The 20,239-nt window shown below is 51.4% G+C and overlaps 1 protein-coding gene across 3 annotated transcripts in view; it reads left to right on the top strand.

Moving 5' to 3' along the window:
* The first annotated feature begins 488 nt into the window (after positions 1 to 488).
* GPSM1 (G protein signaling modulator 1) overlaps positions 489 to 20,239 on the top strand; it is a 69,072-nt gene continuing 49,321 nt past the window's right edge. Inside the window, exons 1-2 of one of the 3 annotated variants that reach the window (XM_061352427.1) lie at positions 489 to 743; positions 4,198 to 4,260. In XM_061352427.1, the coding sequence (XP_061208411.1) occupies positions 685 to 743; positions 4,198 to 4,260 (122 nt within the window). In that variant the 5' untranslated portion in view covers positions 489 to 684. Of the gene's footprint in view, positions 744 to 4,157; positions 4,261 to 20,239 lie in introns of all 3 variants that reach the window. The other 2 variants (XM_061352429.1, XM_061352428.1) reach the window with 2 other exon arrangements.

Raw genomic sequence — 20,239 nt, 5'->3', positions numbered from 1 at the left:
ACACAGTTCACACAGGAGCAAGCTGCTGGAGGGAAGCATCCCTTTTCCAATGGGTTCTTTGCTACCAAATACAGCAGCCAGACCTGCTTTGGGTCTCAGCCTGCTTGTGGCACATCCCTTCTGACTCAGGTAATGCTGACACAGCTGTGCTGAGTTCTGCTACTCATTCTGGTTGTCTCAGGTGTGGGCACTTACTCCTGATGACAAAAGGGCTCAGACTGAGCCAAATCGAGGCTTCTTAGCATGGAGTTAAGTGGCTGCACCTGGGGTGGGTTAACAGTGCTGTGCCACTCTTCTCCTGCAATAACGTGCAGGTGTGGTGTCTGCCCCTTGCTGTGGCTCCGCTCGTCCCTGCTGCGGCCGCTCTGAGGACTGGGGCTCTGCGGTGGGGTGTTGAACGCGGGGACAACCGTGCCCTGCAGCCACTCCACTGCCGGTGCTCCCTGCGCGGCGGCGGCGCAGCGGGATGCTCGGCCCCGCTTGCCCCGTTCCCCCGGGTGGAGGAGGAGGAGGAGGAAGGGCCGCTGCCGGCCGCGGGGCTGACATCAGCCGGAGGAGGGGCCTGCCCGCGAGTTTCTTTGCTCGGTGCATCACTTCCCGCCGCTGCCATACTCCGCTGCCCGGTGCCGGGCTGCAGCCGCGCCTGCCTCCGCTGCGGCGGGCGGCTCGGCGGGGCTGGTGCCCATGGCGAGCCCTCCCGGCGGGGACAGCCCGGGCTCCGCCGCCCGCCGGCTCTACTCGAGGTGAGTGCGGCTGCGGGGGGAGCCCGGCCCGGCCCCGCGGAGCCCCGGGGCTCCTCGCCGGAGGGAGCAGGGCGGGGGCCCCGGGGTTTTCTCCCTTGCGGAGGGAGAAGCTGTTGCAGGGCTGGGGACCCGCGGGAGCGGGGCGAGGGAGGGCGGAGGGGACGATGGCGTGGTCCCGCCGTGGGGCAGCGCTTCCTTCGGGTGTAGGGTGGTGGGTGATGAGGGGGGGGGAGCTGTGGCTTTCTTTGGCGCTAGCCCGGGGCGAGCAGCTCTTGCTGTTAAAGAGGCTGATGCTGGAGCCCGCTCTGTGCTGGGCATTTGCATGGGAGGTTCCTGATCGCACTGCAGGGACTTTAAGTCTTAGCTTTAAAATTGGGCGCTACAAAAATTCACATAAGGCTGCGAAAAAATAGCTTCGGGCTGTCTGGCGTTCACGAAACCGCTGTGTCTTGCCTGCTTTTTTCATTTAGATAAAGTCTAAAGTGGAGTCAATTTGAGGCCTTATGGCACTGCTTGGAGCATTTTTGTTCATATCATTGTTCATCCTCATTGTGCTTTATTTCTCCTCTAGCATCCAGAAGTGGAGGTAGTGCAGCACCGGGGCTAGAGGGCAAAACAAAAAAGAGTGCTAGAAGTCTATGCAATATCGTAGCTGCTCATCAGTTTTCTTTGCAATGATTAGCACAGCAACTAGTGGGTTGTGTAGTTTAATGAGTAGTGGGACAGCAGGAGGGGTTGGGTTTGTTGTATAGGATGAAAAGAGAACTCGGAGTTCAAGCTGCTGCTGTGCCTGCCCTGGGGGACGAGTACCCGGCTTTTAACCACCTGCATCTTTTCCCTTCTTTCTTTCCTGTTTTTCTTGAGACTACGTTAAGGAATAGTCTTTGGTTGTTTTGGTGAAGGAAATCTGTGGGGTGTGTACTGCTGTTGTGACTGGCACAGTTATAACCCCTCTTTAATGGGAAGAGAAATGGGAAGCATCTCTTCTGTGCCTTATTCTGGGGGGCTCTGACGGGGCCTGTGGTGATAAGATTCCCTGTGTGCTCTTTGGACTTACTCTCAGGCCTTGAAAGTAAATGCCAGTGGTACTCTGCCCTTATTGTGCTGTTTTAATTGGAGTTGTAGCTTCGAGTTTCTTCCTTAACTTCACTTCTATTGCAGTGTGGAAACTTGTAGCTTGAAGTACGTGACTCTAAACTCCATCCCATAGGTGTATCTGGGGTGGCAGGTGGAACCAGGTGTACTGTCTGGGTGGTAAAGCCATGCTGACTGAAATCCAAGCCTTTCTCAACGTGGGGTGTTTCTTGGCCTTGGAGCAGTAACTTGGGCAGAAGGTGCCAGTGCAGGCAGTGGGTGCCAGACCCCTGATCTGGGGGAGATCTTTCCTCTAAGAAAAGAGATGGGATGGAAGGAATGTGCCACAAACCTGAAAGTGTTCGTTTTCCTACATCCCTCAGTATTTCCCTACATTCCACCCATCCCAAGCAAAGGTGTGTGTCCTGTTGTGCTCGCAGCAGTATCCTGTTGCTGCCTAGGTCAGACTTGGAGACCAAAGTTGGGAGCATCTCTGCTACAACAATAAAACACCACATTTTACAAGAGGTCCCATGCAGCTCTGTGTGGCCTCTCTCACCTTTCTGGTGCTGTTTATTTTGTTGCTGTTGTCTTGAGGGAGACTTACTGGGAGAACTGGGCCTGGGAACCAGGGAGCAGTTGTGGCTCCCAGCAGGCTGGTGTGGCTGCAGTGCCCAGTTCCTGGTGTTGAACATGGTGGGGCTTGCTGGAAACATCAAGCTGTGGTTGTGCTCCATGAACTTGAGCAAGTTTTGCATGAGCTTGAGTTAATGCTTTGCCTTCCGTGGGGGGTTTGATCTGGTACTAATGGAAGTGTGTCTAATTCAGCTGTGTGTAACCTCTGAGGACTTCTGTTGGGGCTGGGCCGTGGGAGCTGTGAAATAAATACCTGCTTGCAGCAGTGCCTCTTCCTCGCTGTTGCAGATACTCTTCCTTGTTTTCTTGTGCTGGCTAGCTGACCTTTAATGTGTAGGAAGCACCAAGCCCATGAGATGACTCCCCTGGACCTTCGTTCCTGAGAGTGTGTCAAGCTCATGATAGGGATGGGCAAGTATCCAGAGAGCTCCCCTGGATTTGGCTCTGCTTCTAAGAAGCCGCTTTGGAGAGTTCCAAGTGTGAGAGTGAGGCACGGGTGTCTTGTGGGGAACCCATTGCTGCACTGCACTGTCATCACAGATGTTATTGATCCCCCAACAGAAAGAACATTATCTATTGCTGCAATTAGACCAGAAATGTATAAATCAGTAAATCTGGCACGAAAGCTCAGATTAAAGCACGTATTGTCCCTCCCCTGCTCTGGTCTCTGTAGTGCTCTGTGTTTTCAGCAGAGCTGCTGGGGTTTGTGATGTTTAACAACTTCTCTTGATTGTATCCTCAACAGTCTCCATCCTGCTCATTAATGGCACTACAGCAGTACCTGACCTGAATGTGCTGCGGGCAATTAGTGCTCTGAGCACCAGGATCTCCAGAGGAGGGAAAGCTGAGCTGGAAGAGTTGTTGGCCTCCTGACGTGGAAGGCAGCAAGGAGGGCATAGCTCAGCACAGTGGTTAAGGCAGAAGAACCAGGGTTTGCCAAGTAAATTGGAAAGCAAGGCCATCACTGGAGTGGACCACCTCTGGGTTGGTTCCTGTTCATTTTGTGCATACCCAAAGGATCACAAGACTGTGTCGTATTCTCATCGTTTTCCTGCTGCTAGTGCTTGCAAAGTGAACTTTCAGAACTTTAAGTCTGGACTTGCTATAATGCTAAAAGCAATGTTGCCTCTTTTTCATTCAGAAGGAAAAGGAAAGTTATATATTACTTGCTTTCAAGATGCACTTATCCTTTTGAAGAGGTGGTGTTTAATTGTATCAGCCTCAGGAGAAAATCAGCACCCCAGCAGTGCTGGTTTTTGGTGTTCATAAGGGATTTCACTGAATATTCAAGTGAAGGAGCCTTCTGGTGCTAACCACTGGCTCTGTGCTAACCCACGCTGGATTTAAGCAGCAGCATGGTGCCAAAGAGCTTTGTGCCTGGCTACAAATCCTCTGATCCCGAGGCTGGGGAGCTGCTGGCTCGCAGGAGGGTGGCAGAGGCTGCTGCAGGGTTGGTCTGGATGTGCTGTGCATGCTCCGAGGGAGCAGCCCTGTGCCTGGCAGCCAGAGCTGTGGGGAGCTCACAGGGAGCTTGCAGGATGTGCTGGGATGCTGATGCTTGGGGTGGCTCCTGATGGGTGGATGGGAAGTAACTACTTGTTGGTCTTTACTTTATAGAAATACCTGGAGTTGGTGCAGTGATATTGGTCGTGCAAGCAGGACCTATGTAGAGAAGACACTGTGTATGTGATTTTGGTCTCGCAGGCTAGTTTACCTACTGCTTGTGTCTTTGACTTCCTGGCAGATTTTCCCTGTCTCGGTGTTCTGATGTTCCAAATAGTCACAGCTTTGCTCTTCTTGTCTCCAGGTAAGGATTTTCATGCTGAAAATGACATTGTCATTGGTGCTGTGACTGAAGGTTCTTGGTCCTGGATGGGCAGATATGCAGTGGAGGGTAGTTGGCATCACAGTGAAAACACAGTGTTCTGTACCACCAGGAATCTGGGAATGGCCCTTTTTAAATCTCTCTTCACTTCATAGCCCAAACTCAAGATCCCTCGATCATTACATTTGGGAATGCTGATCGAGAGCTTTCTGAGAGATTCCATCTTCTCCTTTGGAGGCCTGTGCAGTCAGTCTCCATTAGGCAGAGAGATGTGAAAACAGGCCAAACATCTCTAAAATAGCCGTGCTGCATCATAGGTGGCCTGAGCAAAAATTACAGGAGAGCTGAGCAGGCAGGGCTGGGTGTGCTGACATCTGGTTTGGGGCATTTAGAGCAACTTGTTCATAGCTTCAGCATCTGTGACTGATGCGGTCATCCCAGCACAGAGCCAGGCAGAATGTCATCTCTGCACAGCAGGGAGAGGGACCCTTGCTGGTCAGGCCTTGGACTGGGAACCAGCCCCTGGCGCTGTGCAGGTTTCCCCAGGAAACACCAGGTTGGACAAAGCCTTGGGTGAGACTGTTTAATGTGAGTTGCCCCTTCCCATGGCAGAGGGGTTGGAACTGGATGATCTCTACGGTCCTTTCCAACCCAAACCATTCTATGACCTTAGGCATCCTTTATGACTCTTCTGTGTTTTGCCTTGTGGGATGCATGGAGAGAAGCTTTTTCCCCTTCTCTCTTTGGTCTTTGACGTTAGACAGGTAGATGTGCCTTGTACCTGTCTGTGCAGTGCCTACCACAGCCTGATCTTCATCTTACTTCTGACCTCTAGGTGCTGCTGCAATCCAAACGATTGGTGTCTGCAGGGTGTTAATTTGAGGTGTAGGTGCATGTGTAAACCAAGCTGAGGTGGTACATGGCGCTTTCCTGCTCTCTTGCTCTTCAGTGATTCAGGTTATGCCAGCCCTGCTGCTTGTGCCTCGTACTCCAGGGGTGAGAGCTGTCCCTTTATCCCAAAATACTTCACACTGTAGAAGGCATCTGTGCCAGGCAAGCTAGAAAGAGCTTTGTGTGTTGGCCATGTATTTGTAGGTTATATGGTGTTTGCTACTGTGTCAACTAAAATCAAACGAGCTTATGAGACTCGTGTGGCCTGAGGGCACATCTTGAAGCCAATTCCCTGGGAGAGGAATGTGAACACTTGATTTGGTCATGCCAGGAATGGAGAGCCAGCTCTGGAATCAAGGCAGCCTTTGACTCTTCCCAGCTGGGTTCTGCCTGTGAAGCATGAGTGAGCCACAAGCCCGGTGCTCCATGACTAACCACTGAGGTGCCTTTTGCCTGCTGTTGTGTTAGTCATCACATGCGTTCCTCCTGGGAAAGTGTTCATGGCTAACAGGTCTCGTATTTTTGTGCTTTAGGGGATGTCCAAACTTGCGTTCAGCCTTGCTTGAAAAACAGGTTTGAACTCTGCCCGATCTTGGGCTGCAAGAAGTTTCTTGGAGGGATGCATCTGATTTCACTCCTGCTGCTGTTCTGCTTTAAAAACAGTTATATCTTCCAGTGGACGTAGCTCCCTCCCTTCCAGTCCTGCTCTGTGTGCTGCTTCCAGCCCAGCTTCCAGAAAGCAAAGCCACTTCCCTGTTATAAAGAGAAAACAACTCCTGCCAACCAAAGCCACAAAGCAAAAGTCCCTCCTGTGCTTGGGCACACAGGCTGCATCTCCCGACCGCAGAGTGGGGCTCTTCAATTCCAGGCTATTTATACTGCCAGTGGGAAAGCAGGAAAGCTTTCCACTGACCCAGCTGCTCCTCCCTAGAGACACTCTTAATTAAATGTTATTTGACAGATCTGCTTTTCAACTGGCTTACATTTAACTGGGATAAATGGGATATTGTTTTTCCCCACTGAAAGCTGAAGAAGGTAGGGATAATCTTGTTGGAAGGCTGCTTGTGTTCAGAGTCAGGTCTCTGTTGTCTAATGTACTAGGCAAACCCCACAACAAGAAAGGTCACAGTCCTGCCAGTGCTTGGGGAGGACAAGGGGAAAGGGACACCAGCACCAGCTGCCTCTGGCTTGGAGCACAGCAGCTCTGAACAATGCCCTGCAATGTTATGCAACTGCCTGGGGAAGGAAGTGGAAATTTATCATTACAGTGCAGTTTCAAGGGCAATATTCAATGAGCAATTTGCAGCACAAGCCTGTATTTAACTGCCTTAACTAACTTCTCCCAGGATAGGATGACAGTGCTGGTAAGGGCAGTAGCTGTAGCCTCTGTTCCACCAGGAGTGGAGCAAATACAGTGTCTTCTTAGGACTGAATCTGAGGCATTGGTCTGAGAGTCTTCCAAGTGAGTATCCAAAGCCCAGACCTGTGTAATGGCCTGATCTGCAAGTTCCTGACTGATTCCTGTCCCATTAAAGCCTAGGAAAGGGGGAGCAAGCATGTGCTGCAGCATCTCAGTGATCTGTTTGCTCGCTCTTCTTTGAGTGGAAGCAATAGAAAGACCCCTCTGTAAGGCCCCAGACAGTGGAGCAGCAACACAAACCCTCAATGAATTACTTGAAGTCAGTGCTAGTATGTGATCACTGCCTTCAGGCTAGAAATAAATAGCTTACAAACCTTTCATTCCCAGTTTCTTTCAGCAAGAGGATTTTGCCCAGGGATGACGGCCACTGAACCACAGGCCTTTCCTTTCTCACTCTGAGGTTAAAACTGATGGATCTAAAGACGCTTCGTCTTCTGCTGTGAGTCAGTAGCTCTGTGCAGCTGCTAAATCTGAAGGAATTTTGAATGAAGAATATTGGATTGTTTTGTCTCTCCTCATGCTTTGCTGTTACCTTTTGCATTTACACCTCTGGAGCAGCCAGAGAGGCTTTCCTCTGGGAGCGTGGGGCTAATGCATCTTTCCCCCAGCTGCAGGAGAAGGATTAGGAAAATGGATTTGAAATGGGAGAAACACCTATGTTATTCGTATACCATAACTCAGCATAGGAACTATTTCATGTTGAGCCCGGACTCCACCTGAGAGCAGATGTTTTGTGCTGGAAGCTGCTTCTAAAGCTGCATGGCTGAAACTCGGAGCTGTCAGTAGATGGATGCGGTTTGCTGCAGAAGCTGCGCTGGGTTTGCTCCTGGGAAGCAGCTGTGCACATGTGCTGAGCCAGAGGGTTCCCCCTGCCCTGGGGATCTGCTCCAGTTCCTCCCACACAGGGATGGTGGAAGGGGAGCACTGCCCCCCTGAGCCCCATCCCTGGGGGCTGTGCAGGGCTTGTGCGGGCACGGGGCTGGCTGCTGAGCGTGATGGGGCCTGATTCAGAGCCTTCCTCATGCCTGCCCTGTCCAGCCCATGGAGGAATGCCTCCTGCTGCAGGACTGCAGCCTCGGCACAGGGAGATGGGCTTTGCTTGTAGTGTTGCAGCAACGTAAATGATCAGTAGTTGTGTTGAATGCACACTGCTGGGACAAGCAAGTGACCCATGTGAGGGTGCTGAGGCGCTGGCACAGGGTGCCCAGAGGAGCTGTGGCTGCCCCATCCCTGGCAGTGCTCAAGGCCAGGTTGGACACAGGGGCTGGGAGCAAGCTGCTCCAGTGGAAGGGGTCCCTGCCCGTGGAACTGGATGAGGGGAGCAAGCTGCTCCAGTGGAAGGGGTCCCTGCCCGTGGAACTGGATGAGCTTTAACATCCCTTCCAACTCAAACCATGCTGTGATTCTATGAGCCGCACTGCAGAGCTGAAGTGGTTCTATGTGAACTCCATCCGTGAAGAATCCATTCATGTCTGAGGAAAGCTGGAAGGTGCTGGTTAATATTGATCTCTCTGGGGCTATTTGTTTATTACGGTTTGTGTTACGGTGCTGTCTGGTATCCTGTGCTGCTGCACTGCACTGAGCGAGTCCTGCAAGGGTTAAATCCATCCCAGTGTTTTGGAGGCTTGGTACATACCAGTATTTTATTTCAGCCTTCCTGGGAAATATCATTTCTGTTTCCAAGGGTGAGAAATTGAAGTCTTCAGGGTGAAAGGGAATATAGATGGCAAAGCTGGGAGCTGAATGTCCTGACCCCACTCCTTCCCTTCAGCACTTCCTGACCCTTGTCAAGGAGGTTAACTCTGAATTGAAAAGACCTTGACTTTGTTACTGACCCGTGCAGGGCAGCGCTTCCATGGTATTGCAATGGTTCTGCTGTTCTGCTTAATACAGGAGGAGCCAAGCAGTTGTGTAAAGGAAGTTACCAGCTGGTGAATGAAATACCAGGCTCTGCCTGTTTACAAGGTGTGCCTTGTGGTGGGAATGCTGCAAGCCCCAGGCCCTGGGAGAGGAAAAGGAGCAGCCTGGGCAGCCATGGGATCTGGTCACCAGGAAGAGCCCGGCTCCAGGTACTGGCTTGAAGAAAGCAGAGCAGCAGCCCTGAGCTGTCGGTGCCCAGCAGCTGTGAGTGCGGTGATCTCAGGCTTTGGGATCAGAGCAGTTCATTTAGGAAGGGAGAGAGGGGCACTGAGGAAAAGGTTCCCTGTCAGAAAACCACCTGCAAGTTAAACCACATCAGACCTGAGTGAGCTCCCGGCTGTCCTGCTGCAGGGTGCTTGTCTCTGGGCTATGGTGAAAGATGGAGGGAGAAACCCACACATCCTGATTCTAGCAGCGGGCAGGAAGCCCTTGGGATGGGCAGCAGCTGCCAGTGCACTGGGGAGGGTCTGTTGATACTGCGTTCCAGCTGTGCTCTTGTTGTGGTGGGTGCTGCTTCAGGAAACAGCCCCTTCTTTATCAGCTGTCTGCAGAGATTGTGTTGAGAAAGCTGGGGATTGTATGTTGCTGCAGAGCACAAGCCATCAGATCCGGCTTGTTCGCTGGCCAAGCTTTCGGCAGCAGGAAGGCAGGGCTAGAAACCACCAGTGACTGAACAGATGGAAATACCGAACATCTGAAGCAATGGGGGCTTCTCTTTCGTTTCTAACAGATCAGCCCTTTGGTTTCAGTGAGGAGCAGCAGCCTGGGAGACCTGTGGGGCCAGCATCTCATGGCGAGTAAGCAGGGACTTGGACACATAAATGCAGATGAATGTCCTGGAATCAGGAGGCTCCACGTGTGCCTTGAGGCATTTCCTGGCCTCTGGCTTCAGCTGCATGGTCTAAATAATAAAACACATGAGTTCACTCAATGCACCCAGACTTTCCAGGCTGCAGCCCTTGGCCAGGCCTGTATCCATCGCTGCCATCAGGGCTGTAATCCAGGAAACTGCACGCATCCACTCGTTGGTTGAAGTCTGTGGTTTGGTGCTTTCCTGGGTGAAGACAGAGAAGAAAGGGAGGCTCTTGTGGCATCTGCATCCATCCTTTCATGTGCACGCTGGGCACATAAACAGCAGTGTGCTGGTACCACAGGCTGTGTGAGGAGATCACATTCCACTAGGAGCACTGACAGTGTGGTCAGGTTTAAGGAGTTAACAATAAAATGCTTGAAAATAGCCACTTTTTCTTCTGTTCTGGAAGAAAATGAAAACTCACTCAGCAAAATGTGCATTTGGTTCAATCAGGCCGTTCTTCAGCATCTGTGTTTTTGGCAGAAAGCTGTCACTGGTCCTGCTGTTGTGTGACTACGTTGTAGAGAGTTGTGTTTGAGATCAGCAGGGGGAAGAGAAAGCCTGTGAAAGCTGCATGGTGTTGAGATGCTGGCCTGGCCTTCCTTAGGCATTGGATAGAAGCTCTTCCCTGTGAGGATGCTGAGGCGCTGGCACAGGGTGCCCAGAGAAGCTGTGGCTGCCCCATCCCTGGCAGTGCTCAAGGCCAGGTTGGACACAGGGGCTTGGAGCAAGCTGCTCCAGTGGAAGGGGTCCCTGTCCATGGCAGGGGATGGAACTGGGTGAGCTTTAAGGTCCCTTCCAACACAACCCAGTCTGGGGTTTGATCAGGAGTGAGCAGAGAAAGCTGTTGTGTGCCCTGCCCTTGGCTCCCTCCCATTGACCAAAATGACCTTCTGTGGTGGCAATGTCTGTCTGAAGGACTATGGGTGAGGGTCTGAGCTGTGGTTTTGGGGAGCCCTTTGAGGTTGGCTGGAGCAGGGCCAGCTTCCAGCCGTGCCTGGTGGAGCTCCAGGCTCTGCAGAGGGCAGAGCTCACCTGCCCAGGTGGCTGTGGGCAGGAAGGAGATGCTCCACAGACCTGGCTTCTATGAGAACCGAGTCGCTTGCCATGGCTGGCGGCTCCCTGGGGCTGGTTGCCTGAGGCTAACTTGGCACCCAGACAGGAGACGTAGAACTGTAGCTATCTATACACAGAGGAGAGAAAAGTAACAGCTCAAAATGTGTGACTGGAACGAAAATTTAAAGCAGGATTCCCAATTAAAGCTGTGTGTGTTGGAGGATGTACCCGCTCCTGAAGGGCTCCAAGGCACAAATGCAGCCGCTCCATAATGCACTGGATTAGACCAGGAAGGCTCCTGAGAGCACGAAATCCTTGTGGAAGCAGTGTTGTTCCTGCACATCAGCACCTTCCCCAGCCTGCCACCCCTGTGGGTTAAGGTAAGGAGCTCTTGTCACCTGCTCCATAGCCCTGTCGCTGCTGCCTGCGTCTCTGCTGCCTGCTGTTGTGCCATGTCTTTCACTGCCAGATGCTGATGTCTCTATGCCGGAGCAGGGATGTCTTTCTGAAGACATGCGTTATTCAGCAGTCAGGATAATGAACTCCCTGGATTTGGGCATGTGTGAGCCCTGGTGCTATATCCTCCCTCTTTCACCAGCGTAAGGCAGGAGGGGAGCTGCTAGAGCAGCCTGTGCAGTATCTGTAAGGTTGCAAGAAGGATCTAACCTAATCCTAAAATAGGTCTGTGGAGAGGTCTCCACTAGCCATTCCTGCTCCTTTTCTCCTTAACTGTGTTTCCATCAGGCAGGTAATACATGATATAACATTTAACTTTTGCCTTCATTATTTCTACATGCACAGTAACAAATGTTGCGCCAAAGGTGGCTGCACAGCAGCAGGGAAGGCTGGGGAGGGAAAGAAATATGGAAGGTGGGGGAATTGGAGGTTAAAGCCGTGAAGAATGCAGCCTTAGGAAGCTTGGTTTGGGGAGGGTGTCCCCTTTCCAAGATGCTGGGTTCTGGCTCTAGCCCAGCAGGAGTGGACGGCTGCAGCTACACACAGCCAAGGCAGAGCATCCCGGTAGGCTGAGGGTCTGCTCCTGCTCTCAGCTGGACTTGAAGCATCCCCGTGTATGAGGGATGGGAGAGTGTCTGCTGTGGTGTAACAGGAGCTGCTGTGTTTGGAGGGAGCGCAGGGTGTTTTGCTGGAGTTGATGTGCTGCACGTCTTTACCTTCCTCTGTGAGGAAAACAGAGGAGAACAGAATTTTGGGTTTGGGTTTTGTTTTGTTCATAGTAAGTTTTGCAATTCTCCCAAGAACTCATGATTCTGTGGTAACAATGAGAAAATTATTAGGGGAGAGCATTGGTGTTCATGCTGTATCCAGGAAGACTTTCCCAGAACTATATTTATACAAATTCCTCCTACGGAAGAACAGGACCAGAGTCTGTTTCTCAGATGCAGACATACCATGGCTTCATCAGATAGGGATATATGCTTACCTGCTACGTCCACATGTGATGGAATTACACGAAGTCCATAGTGCTGGAGCAATCCCTGGTGTGGAGCTGTGCTGGGGACTTGCCTTCGTGCACGTGCTTCATGCAGATGTACAGTGCAGCGGTGCCAAGCGCTTCCAGGGTAGGTGTTATCCATGGAGCTATACTAGGACAGAAGTGCTAACAACCGGGGATAACGCAGTGGAGGACTAAGCCATAGGATCCTCTGGAAGATGTGAAACCAGGATGCTGGAGCTCCAGGGTTCCCCGCAGGAGCAGCAGACATGGTGCTAGACAGTGGCTCTGTTCTCGGATGAGCAAAGCAGAGTGTAATTCTCACCCTGCACACAAGCTGCGTCACTGGGAGGTGGTGGCCCGGCCTCCTGGGAATCCTGCTATGCTCTGGTTTGTGGGCTGCCAGATCGGTCTCATGGCACATGGGGGTTTTTCCATAATGCCATGAAGAACCCAGAAGCAGTTTTGCTGCTGCTCTGCAGTCTGGGTTGCACAGAGTACCTGCAGGAGCTGTGTCTAGAGAGATGCTGGTAAGGGCTGCAGAGGACACTGGTTGATATTAGAGCTCTTGGGGAGCTGCTGTTTCCTGGTTTTTCAGACGGATGTGGAATATGATCCTTATAAAACCCAGAGGGATGCGCTGGGGCTGTGCAGCAGCCTGGGAGAGCAGCGGTGTCCTGCACCTGAGCTCTGGCTCTGTGTGCCAAGGCAGCCTTGCAAACACATCCGGGCTCATTTCCGAGTTCTAGCACCCCTGAAATTTGCAGGAGAGCGGGATAATGCTTTAACAGCCCTCAGAGCATGAGCCAGCTGCAGACAGACAATGGAGAATTGGTGCAATCTGCTCTGCTACAGCTTTGCCAACAACAATCTGTCCCAGTGTGTGGCATCGCTTCCAGCCTGGACACGGGCTCTGCCCACCCGCAGGAGCCACCTTTGGCTCTCTCTGGGTTTGGCACACAGAAAGGGCTGTAATCACGAGGGAGGAACTGCCATGGGCTCTTGCTCGTGTGCTCTAGCTTGATGTCAGCCTCTTGACTGCTTTTCCTCAGTGGCCATTTGAAAAATGATCACTTGGTTCCTGCTAATTGCTCTTCAGTGAGTTCTGCAGGAAGAGGGACAGGTTCATGCTCTTCACGTCCCTAAAGTCACATCCCAGGCCTCTTGTAAGACTGAGTGCTGGTGCTAAAGGGTTGCGGAGCATCGTGAGCAGTCTCCTGGTGAGCATCTCCCTGGCCCACAGCCTAGATAGCCTAGGGTGTGTATGATCAGACAGACCCCAAAGACCTCTCTCCTGGACTGAAATACTTGGCCTGGGGCTGAAGGGAAGCAGCTGAGACAGGAACCTGTAGGTTGCTGAGAAGTCAGTGGAAAATCCACTGTAGTGTGCCCTGAGCATGGACCAGTGTGTGTGGTGGGTAGGGGAGGTTCCAGATGAGGCTGTACGTGTGGAGGGGGCATGGGCAAGGTGCTGAGACAGGCAGAGGTGGCTTCCTTTGGCTGGGCTTGCCCATGGTCCAGCCCCTGGTGCTGCGGGGACTTGGCAACATCTTTTCAACAGGCAGTTGTTTCCTGCTGCAGGTCTGTGCTCCAGGGCTGGAGCAATTGGCAGGTTGAGAGGGGAAGGAGAAGGAGGGACTGGAGCTGGAGGGGTTCCCAGGCAGCCTCAGCTGAGGAAGGACTTGGGCCTGTGAGCTCTGCATTTCTGGGAGGACAAGGCTTGCTTTCACTTGGCTTCAGGGACATAGCCTGGGGGTGCAGGGAAGGGAACCCCCTGATGTCCCCCTGATGCCCCCCAGCCTGTGCAGTGGCACAGCACAGCACCTGTGGAGCTGAGGCTGATCCTGCTGGCAGGACTGGGGGAGGCTGTGATGCCTCGATGAGCCCCTATATAAAAGTGGGTAACAGAAGTTGAGTAACAGAAATAAAAGGGATAACAAATCATCTGTTTTCATTGTATAGCTGTTAAGTGACTATATGTTTTTCTAATGTATATGGTAACTGACCTAATGTAGCAGCAGCACTATATGCTGATTTAAATCCAGCATATATTGAGAGGATGCATTGACCTAATTGCTGAAGTAATGTCATAATGAAAAGCCATTCAGACTGCATGTCCTCTCGTGCCCTCTGGTTTCTGAAGTAACTGGAGGAAATAGCACTTCACTTCTGGTGAAATCATCCCAAGGGGGTTGTTTCGTTGCAGCGTGATGGATTAATTTCATTGAAGGCACTGTACAAGAGAGCAAAATACTCTTGGAAAACTCGGGAAGTTTCCATCATTTTGCTGAGCTCATTTGAAGCGTCCTCAGTGACAAAATACGAGTGCCTAAACCTCTGCCCTGCTGCAGGTGCTGGCTTGCTTGGTACTTGCTCTGTGGGGCAGATGTCAGATGTTAGAGCTCTTGCTTTGACTGCGGTCTGCAGGTATGGGGGTGAGGCAGATACTGCCAGCATGGGCTGAGCATCCTCCTTTGTACCCCCCCGGGATGGAGAGGGCATCCTCAGGCAGGAGCATGGTTAATCCAGCAGCACTTGGCAAACCAGCACTGCTGACCCTTGTGCTCCTGTCCCTGTAGCTCAAATGGTGGTGGTTGGGTTTGTACCCTGCTGATGCTCCACGCAAAGAGGTGATGCTCAGCCTCTTCAGAAGGCTTAATTCTCACTCCTCTTGAAAGTGAGCTCTCCTGCTCAGTTCCCCTTCAGAGGCATTTGATCTGTTCATATGTTTAGCAGATATGTTTTTAATAATTTCATTTGGGAGTCAGCATATGTTTTAATGAATTAATTTTCAAATTGGTGTCTCCTTCATCATACTTTCCTTAGACCCTGAAAGCATTTGCAGCTTGTAATTTAAGTGCTTTGAAACTGGGCAGCGAGTGAAACTGTTAACCAGGATGATTCACATTTGCACCTCAATCCCATCTGAGCTTCCTCAGCTGCTGCAAGTTAATTACATCCCACCAGGATCCTTTGATATTTGAGTAATTTTGGAGCACCAAGGCTTAAATTTGTGCCTGTTGCTTTTTCGAGGTTTCACTCTTCAGATGACAGAAAAATTTCCTTGTGTTCTCTGTGCTTGCTCTGGGTGAAGCTGTATTATGGGAAGGATTTGGTACATGGGTTCAAGGAGATTATTACCAGTGTATAACGTATTGAGAGCCCAGTCCTTCCAGGTGTAGAGCTGCTTCTAGAAGTCAGAGTCTCTTAATCTCCTGGAGTTGGGGCATCTCTTAGGCAGGGATCAGAGCCATGGAGGTAAGTCATGGTCAGTTGGTGAGTGGTGTGCAGCCCCAGGTTGCTGTGAGCATGACTTCTGCTTCCAAGCAGGCAGTGGGGAGTTTGAATCTGGATTTCCAACAATAATGCAGCTTGTTGGAGCCATTATGAATTGAAATGGGGTCTTATTCAGCTCTGCTAATAAGAGGGTAAATGCAACTAAATACAGCTGTCTTCCTCACTGCCATTTGGTATTTATTAGCAAATATGCAGTGGAATTGAATTCCTTGTAAGTACTGTGCAGCTAATGGCAGATAGCAATTAACTGAAATGACTACTCTTGAGCGCTGATGCTGCCATCAGCGAGTGGAAGAGGAAGTCTGGAGCCAGCCCACAGACCCAGCAACTTCCAAACTCCCTGTAGTTTTCCCCTCTGGATTCTCTGGTTCATCCCCTTATCAAAAGACTGCAGTGAAAATAGGTTCATCTTGGTGCACCCTGGAGCTCCAGCTTGACCAAACACTTCTAAGCAGTAGTAAGTGTGTGTGTGTGTGTGTGTGTATTCCTATTTTCAGTTTGGGGGTCACTGAAAGGACTCATTGCAATACCAGCACCAGCGAAAGCGCATGGAGTGGAAACCTCCTCCAGGTGTGCTGGTGGCAGGGAGCTGCCTCTGCTGCACCTCATGTGCTCCAGGAGATGTGAAGGAAGCTGGCCCAGAGGCTTGGATCTAATCCAGAAGCTGGGAAGGATGGGGTGCAGTGCTCATTGTTCATCTTTGGCTTTTCCTCTCTAAACAATACAAGAGGTTTGGTTTCCTTCACCTCACTAATAAGGTGATGTGTAGGTCAAAGTGCCTGGAGTGTAGGTTCTGCCCGCCATCAACTGGAGGGAAACCAGCTTCTGGGGCTGGTTTCACACTGCCAGCAGTCATAACAATGCCAGTGTAATTTCACATATACCTTGATTTGTTTGTCACCCTTCCCTGCCAGCCCGTGCTTGATAACGGGGCCTTGGGGGGAAGCTGCCTGTCAGGAGGGGATGGTGGGGAGCAAGGGGCTGTGCTTCAGGGAGAGCTGCTGGCAGGGAGGAGAGGCACCGCTGTCCATGCTGCCTAAGAGCTGGCTTGGGAGGGAGCTGAGTATCCTCACTAGTGCTCTCCCTGCTGTTAACGGGTGTGTTGATAAGGAGGGAGATGCAGGGGAGGATAAGTGTTGAATAGGAGGAGCTGAGTGATTGAAAGATTTGGAGTCATGGCCTTGTGATGATATTTAATGGTATTCTCAGACCTAGGAGCTCATTTGGGAGTGAGATTGAGGAGCTGTGTATGTGCATGTGATTTGGTTGCTGAGCCCCCAGCCTGCTGAGAGGACAGTGTTGCTGATGAGAAGCGAGGACCCTGCCCTGGGGCAGAGTAGCCAGAGAGAAACTGCTCAAAGCATGTTGTGAGAGTGCCCCAGGCAGAGCAGAGCAGCCTGCAGGCTGGCCCAGGGCTAACCAGGCATGGATAAACTCGCTGCAAACTTGAGCTGGGATAATTTTCATCATGTAGAGAAGCCCACGAAAATAGACCCTTCCTCAAGTGCATCATAGGCACAGCAGAAGCATGAGCTGGTTCCATGGGATGTGAGCATCTCCCCGTGTGGGGAAGTGGAATGAACCATCCCTGGGGAACTGGAGCAGCTCCCCTGCTGCCGTGTTACCCCATGGTTCAGTCGCTGCCTGCTCTCCATGTACAGTGCTGTGCCGAGGCTGGGAAGGGTGATTCTGGAAGGGGGATGCATCTCAGCTTGATCACAGTCTTTAAGGATGTGCTGGCAGTCAATTATTTAAATGCATCTTTAGTTAAGGCAGTGAATAGGCAGTTACACTGAGCACTGGACAAATGTGATCCTTTTCTGGTTGGCAAGAAGTGTGTAACTGCCCCTGTCATCAGTGCTCTGAAATTACACATCCTTTTGCATGCCATTCAACCAGGTTGCAAGTAAAATAGTAAAACCTGTTCCTTCATTAATTCATATCAACAGGTACACTAAGGATTTGGGGATTTTTACTGCTGTTGGTGGTTTTGGTGTTGGGTTTGGGTTGTTTCTTTTTTCTAAGAGCTTTGGGGTTTATTCCTGGCTTTAGAACTACAGGAGCTCTGATTTTTGAGTTTTGTAATTGCCTCCATTAGTATGAATCAAATACCTGTGTGTGTATAAATAGATATGTATGTGCAGTTTTTAAAGGCAGCTTCACCTGGTCTCTTGCCCTGTGAGGTTTCCAGTATTTAAGGCAGCAGACAACTGTGTCCTGGCTCTGCCTTGACATGATTATTTTCTATGTAGCTTGATGGATTTGCTGTCAGCAGGGGACGTGCCGTGAGCGTGGGAGAGGGAGGGCTGCAATAAGATGGGTTTAATTCCTGGACACTGTATGGTCTGCTCTGTCTCTGCCTGCCTGGTGCAGACCTGAGGGGTGGGATGGTGCCGTGTCCTCCTCTGCTTCTGTGGCCGTACCTCCTGGCTGCAGGAGCTAATGCAGCCCTGAGCTTTGGGTCAATGCATGGCCCACAGTCCCACTGAAGACACTCTGTCCTGTTCTCCAGCCAAGGAAGGGAGGGCAGCGTGATGAAGTCCATGCAGTGTTGTTATCTTGGACTATTTGGCAAGAGAAACACAAGATGTGGGCTAGAGCGGGGTGTTGGGAGGTCTGACTGTAGCTCTAAGCCTCCAAACACAGGTTATGATTAGTGTTCTCCCTCTGGGGACTTACATCATCACCCAGGTCCTGATAATCGTGCTGTTTTGACAGCAGTCACAGCGATCATTGTAAATGGCATGGATAACACCTCACACTCCTGGCTTTGGTTCTCACTTGGCAGTGTTCTTGTCATCCCCAGTGCTCCTGGGACCCGCGCTGCCTCCTCTGTATTGCTGTGTTGCTTGAGAACGTTTGATGCATACAAGTCCTTAAGTTTTGCCTGTGCAGCTTTTGTAAAGGAATGCTTCTGCTCTTTCATTCTCCTAGCTAGCTTGCCAGGCAGCCAAGTGGCAATCTGTGATAGCGATCATCATTAGCTGCTACCTGACGGTGATGAATGACCCTGGGAAATCTTGTTGTTAAAGGCAATACCTGCTCTTCCTGTTCTCTCTTTCCACCTTCACATCAGTTATCCTTTAAAGAAGTTAAAGAGGAGGGAGGGTGGCCCTGCTCTGTGCTGAGCTGGGAAGGGATTTCCTCCTCCCTGTCACCACACAGTGGAAGGTCACCCTTTCCTACCTTATGAGTGTCAGAAGCAACATCCATTCCTGGGCTTGAGATTCTCAGCTGTCACATTGATGGGAGCCGAGCGCTGTGCCAGCATTATGCCACTCAGTTGTTCCTCCAGCAGAGCCCTGTGCAGACTGCCAACTCATCTGTGACCAAACACTGGGTTTCTGTTTGGTCTCTTTCTGCTTTTAAGGAATTGTTCTTTTGTTGTGGGCCTGGAGTCTGGGATGTGACTTCTGGGAATACTTGGATGGAATCCTGCCGCTCTGGAGGAACACACAGATCTGAGTGGTGTGCAGTGATTTAGGGCAAGGCTTGCGAACAGGGGCTACCTCAAGTGAGCTTCTCCCCTCCCCAGGTCTCTGCCCAGAACCCTCAGTCAGGGATGTCCTGTGCTGTCAGCAAAAGGCTGAAGGCGACGGGAGGATTGTGTAAACAAGCCCCAGCATCTAAGCCCTGGAAAAGCGGCTCGTGCTCTGCAGTGCCTCTTCTGAACCATGCCATATGGCCAAGCCCAGCACCTTCCGCTTGCCAGCAGTAATTTGCTGGCTCAGGAGGGCCTGAATCTTCTTTTCTGGTATTAAGATGTGAATAGTGCGTACTTGCTGAGGTGGTGCAGGCCCAGGCATGCTGCATACGTGTCAGCAGGGGAGGAGGGTTGTATCTGGAGGCTGAGGGGTAGAATATTGTGCATCATGGATGGGGATGGTTTGGAGGCCATTTAAATGGGCAGAGATGTGCTCCATGGGATCCATCTTCTGCTCTTCTCCAGTGTGAGAACTGCTCCGATCATTTCTGGAACTTGCAAAGCTTCCCTGGTGGCAGATGGATGAGACCCCTTTGGAGCCTGTCAAACCAAGGAGTGCTTCTGCCCCAAAGTGGCCCTCTTTTGGAGGAGCCCTTGGCTCTGCACCTCACAAAGAGAGGAAGTCTTTCTATTGTTGTATCTAGGAGGCACCAACAGGAATAGCTGTTGAGACCCCAGAGGCAAAGTGTTTTGGGAAGAGAGCAATTCAGAACGGTGGGAGCTGCCTTGTGCCATCTCATGGGCTCTTCTAGGGCCCTTTTCCTTTGAGCAGTACAGAAAGTGAGTGAACCAAGACACTCTTGTTCCTGGATTTCAGCTGTGGACCTTCCTATCTGCTACCTGAAGCCAACAGCAGACAAAGGACATTGTATTTCTTAAAGGAAAGAAGACTTTGCTTTTTCTAGGTCTCTGGAGAGAAGAGCAATGCTCCTTTCCCCCTTCAGTGACAGCAGAGACAAAAAACACCCCAGATAAGCACAGCTCAAGATTCCAGTACCTTAATGGTAAGGTTGTCCATGTGGTCGGAGTGAAGCCTGGAGCGCAGTGTGCGCTGTACAGACACGGGAATGCCATCAGCATCTTTAAAACCCCGGATGCTGCCTGTGAACTTCAGGGAGAGACCTGTCTGCAAGACTGTGCCCAGCAGACCCCAGTCCCGCTGCCTCCTGCTGCCGGTGGGGCTGGAGCTCTGGGTCCATGTCCAGAAAATGCAGAAGAAGAGGTGGGTGAGGGCTCAGGTGTTGCTGTGGGGGGAACCGGGGCTGCAGCTGGAGTCTGTTGGTGATGTTGTTGATGTCTCCTGTTGTTGTTGGTTCTCCCTTTGCCGGTCTGTCAAGGTGGGTCAGGTTGGCTCCATTGAGCAGCAAATTCCTATAGTCACCTTTGTAGTCCTTTCTGATGGACAGTGGAGCTGTGGCCTTTGGAAGCTGCTGTATGTGGAGTGATTCAGTGTGCCCGAGCTTGTTCCTTGACCTTTAGTTGGTTCCTCTGCCTTCAGCGTTGTGTTTCTGGTTGCTTTTAAGCCTGCAGTGACTGAGCTGCATGCAGAGTTGCTTCCCCAAACCAGCCCTGGCTGTGGGGCCCTGA

The sequence above is a fragment of the Neopsephotus bourkii genome, unplaced genomic scaffold (genome assembly GCF_033783945.1).
Source record: "Neopsephotus bourkii isolate Nb327-2 ecotype Australia unplaced genomic scaffold, CSIRO-AGI_Nbou_v1 NB_659, whole genome shotgun sequence".
NCBI classification, from domain to species: domain Eukaryota; kingdom Metazoa; phylum Chordata; class Aves; order Psittaciformes; family Psittacidae; genus Neopsephotus; species Neopsephotus bourkii.
Note: the sequence above shows the minus strand (reverse complement) of the source record. Positions and strands in the feature narration are given on the sequence as shown.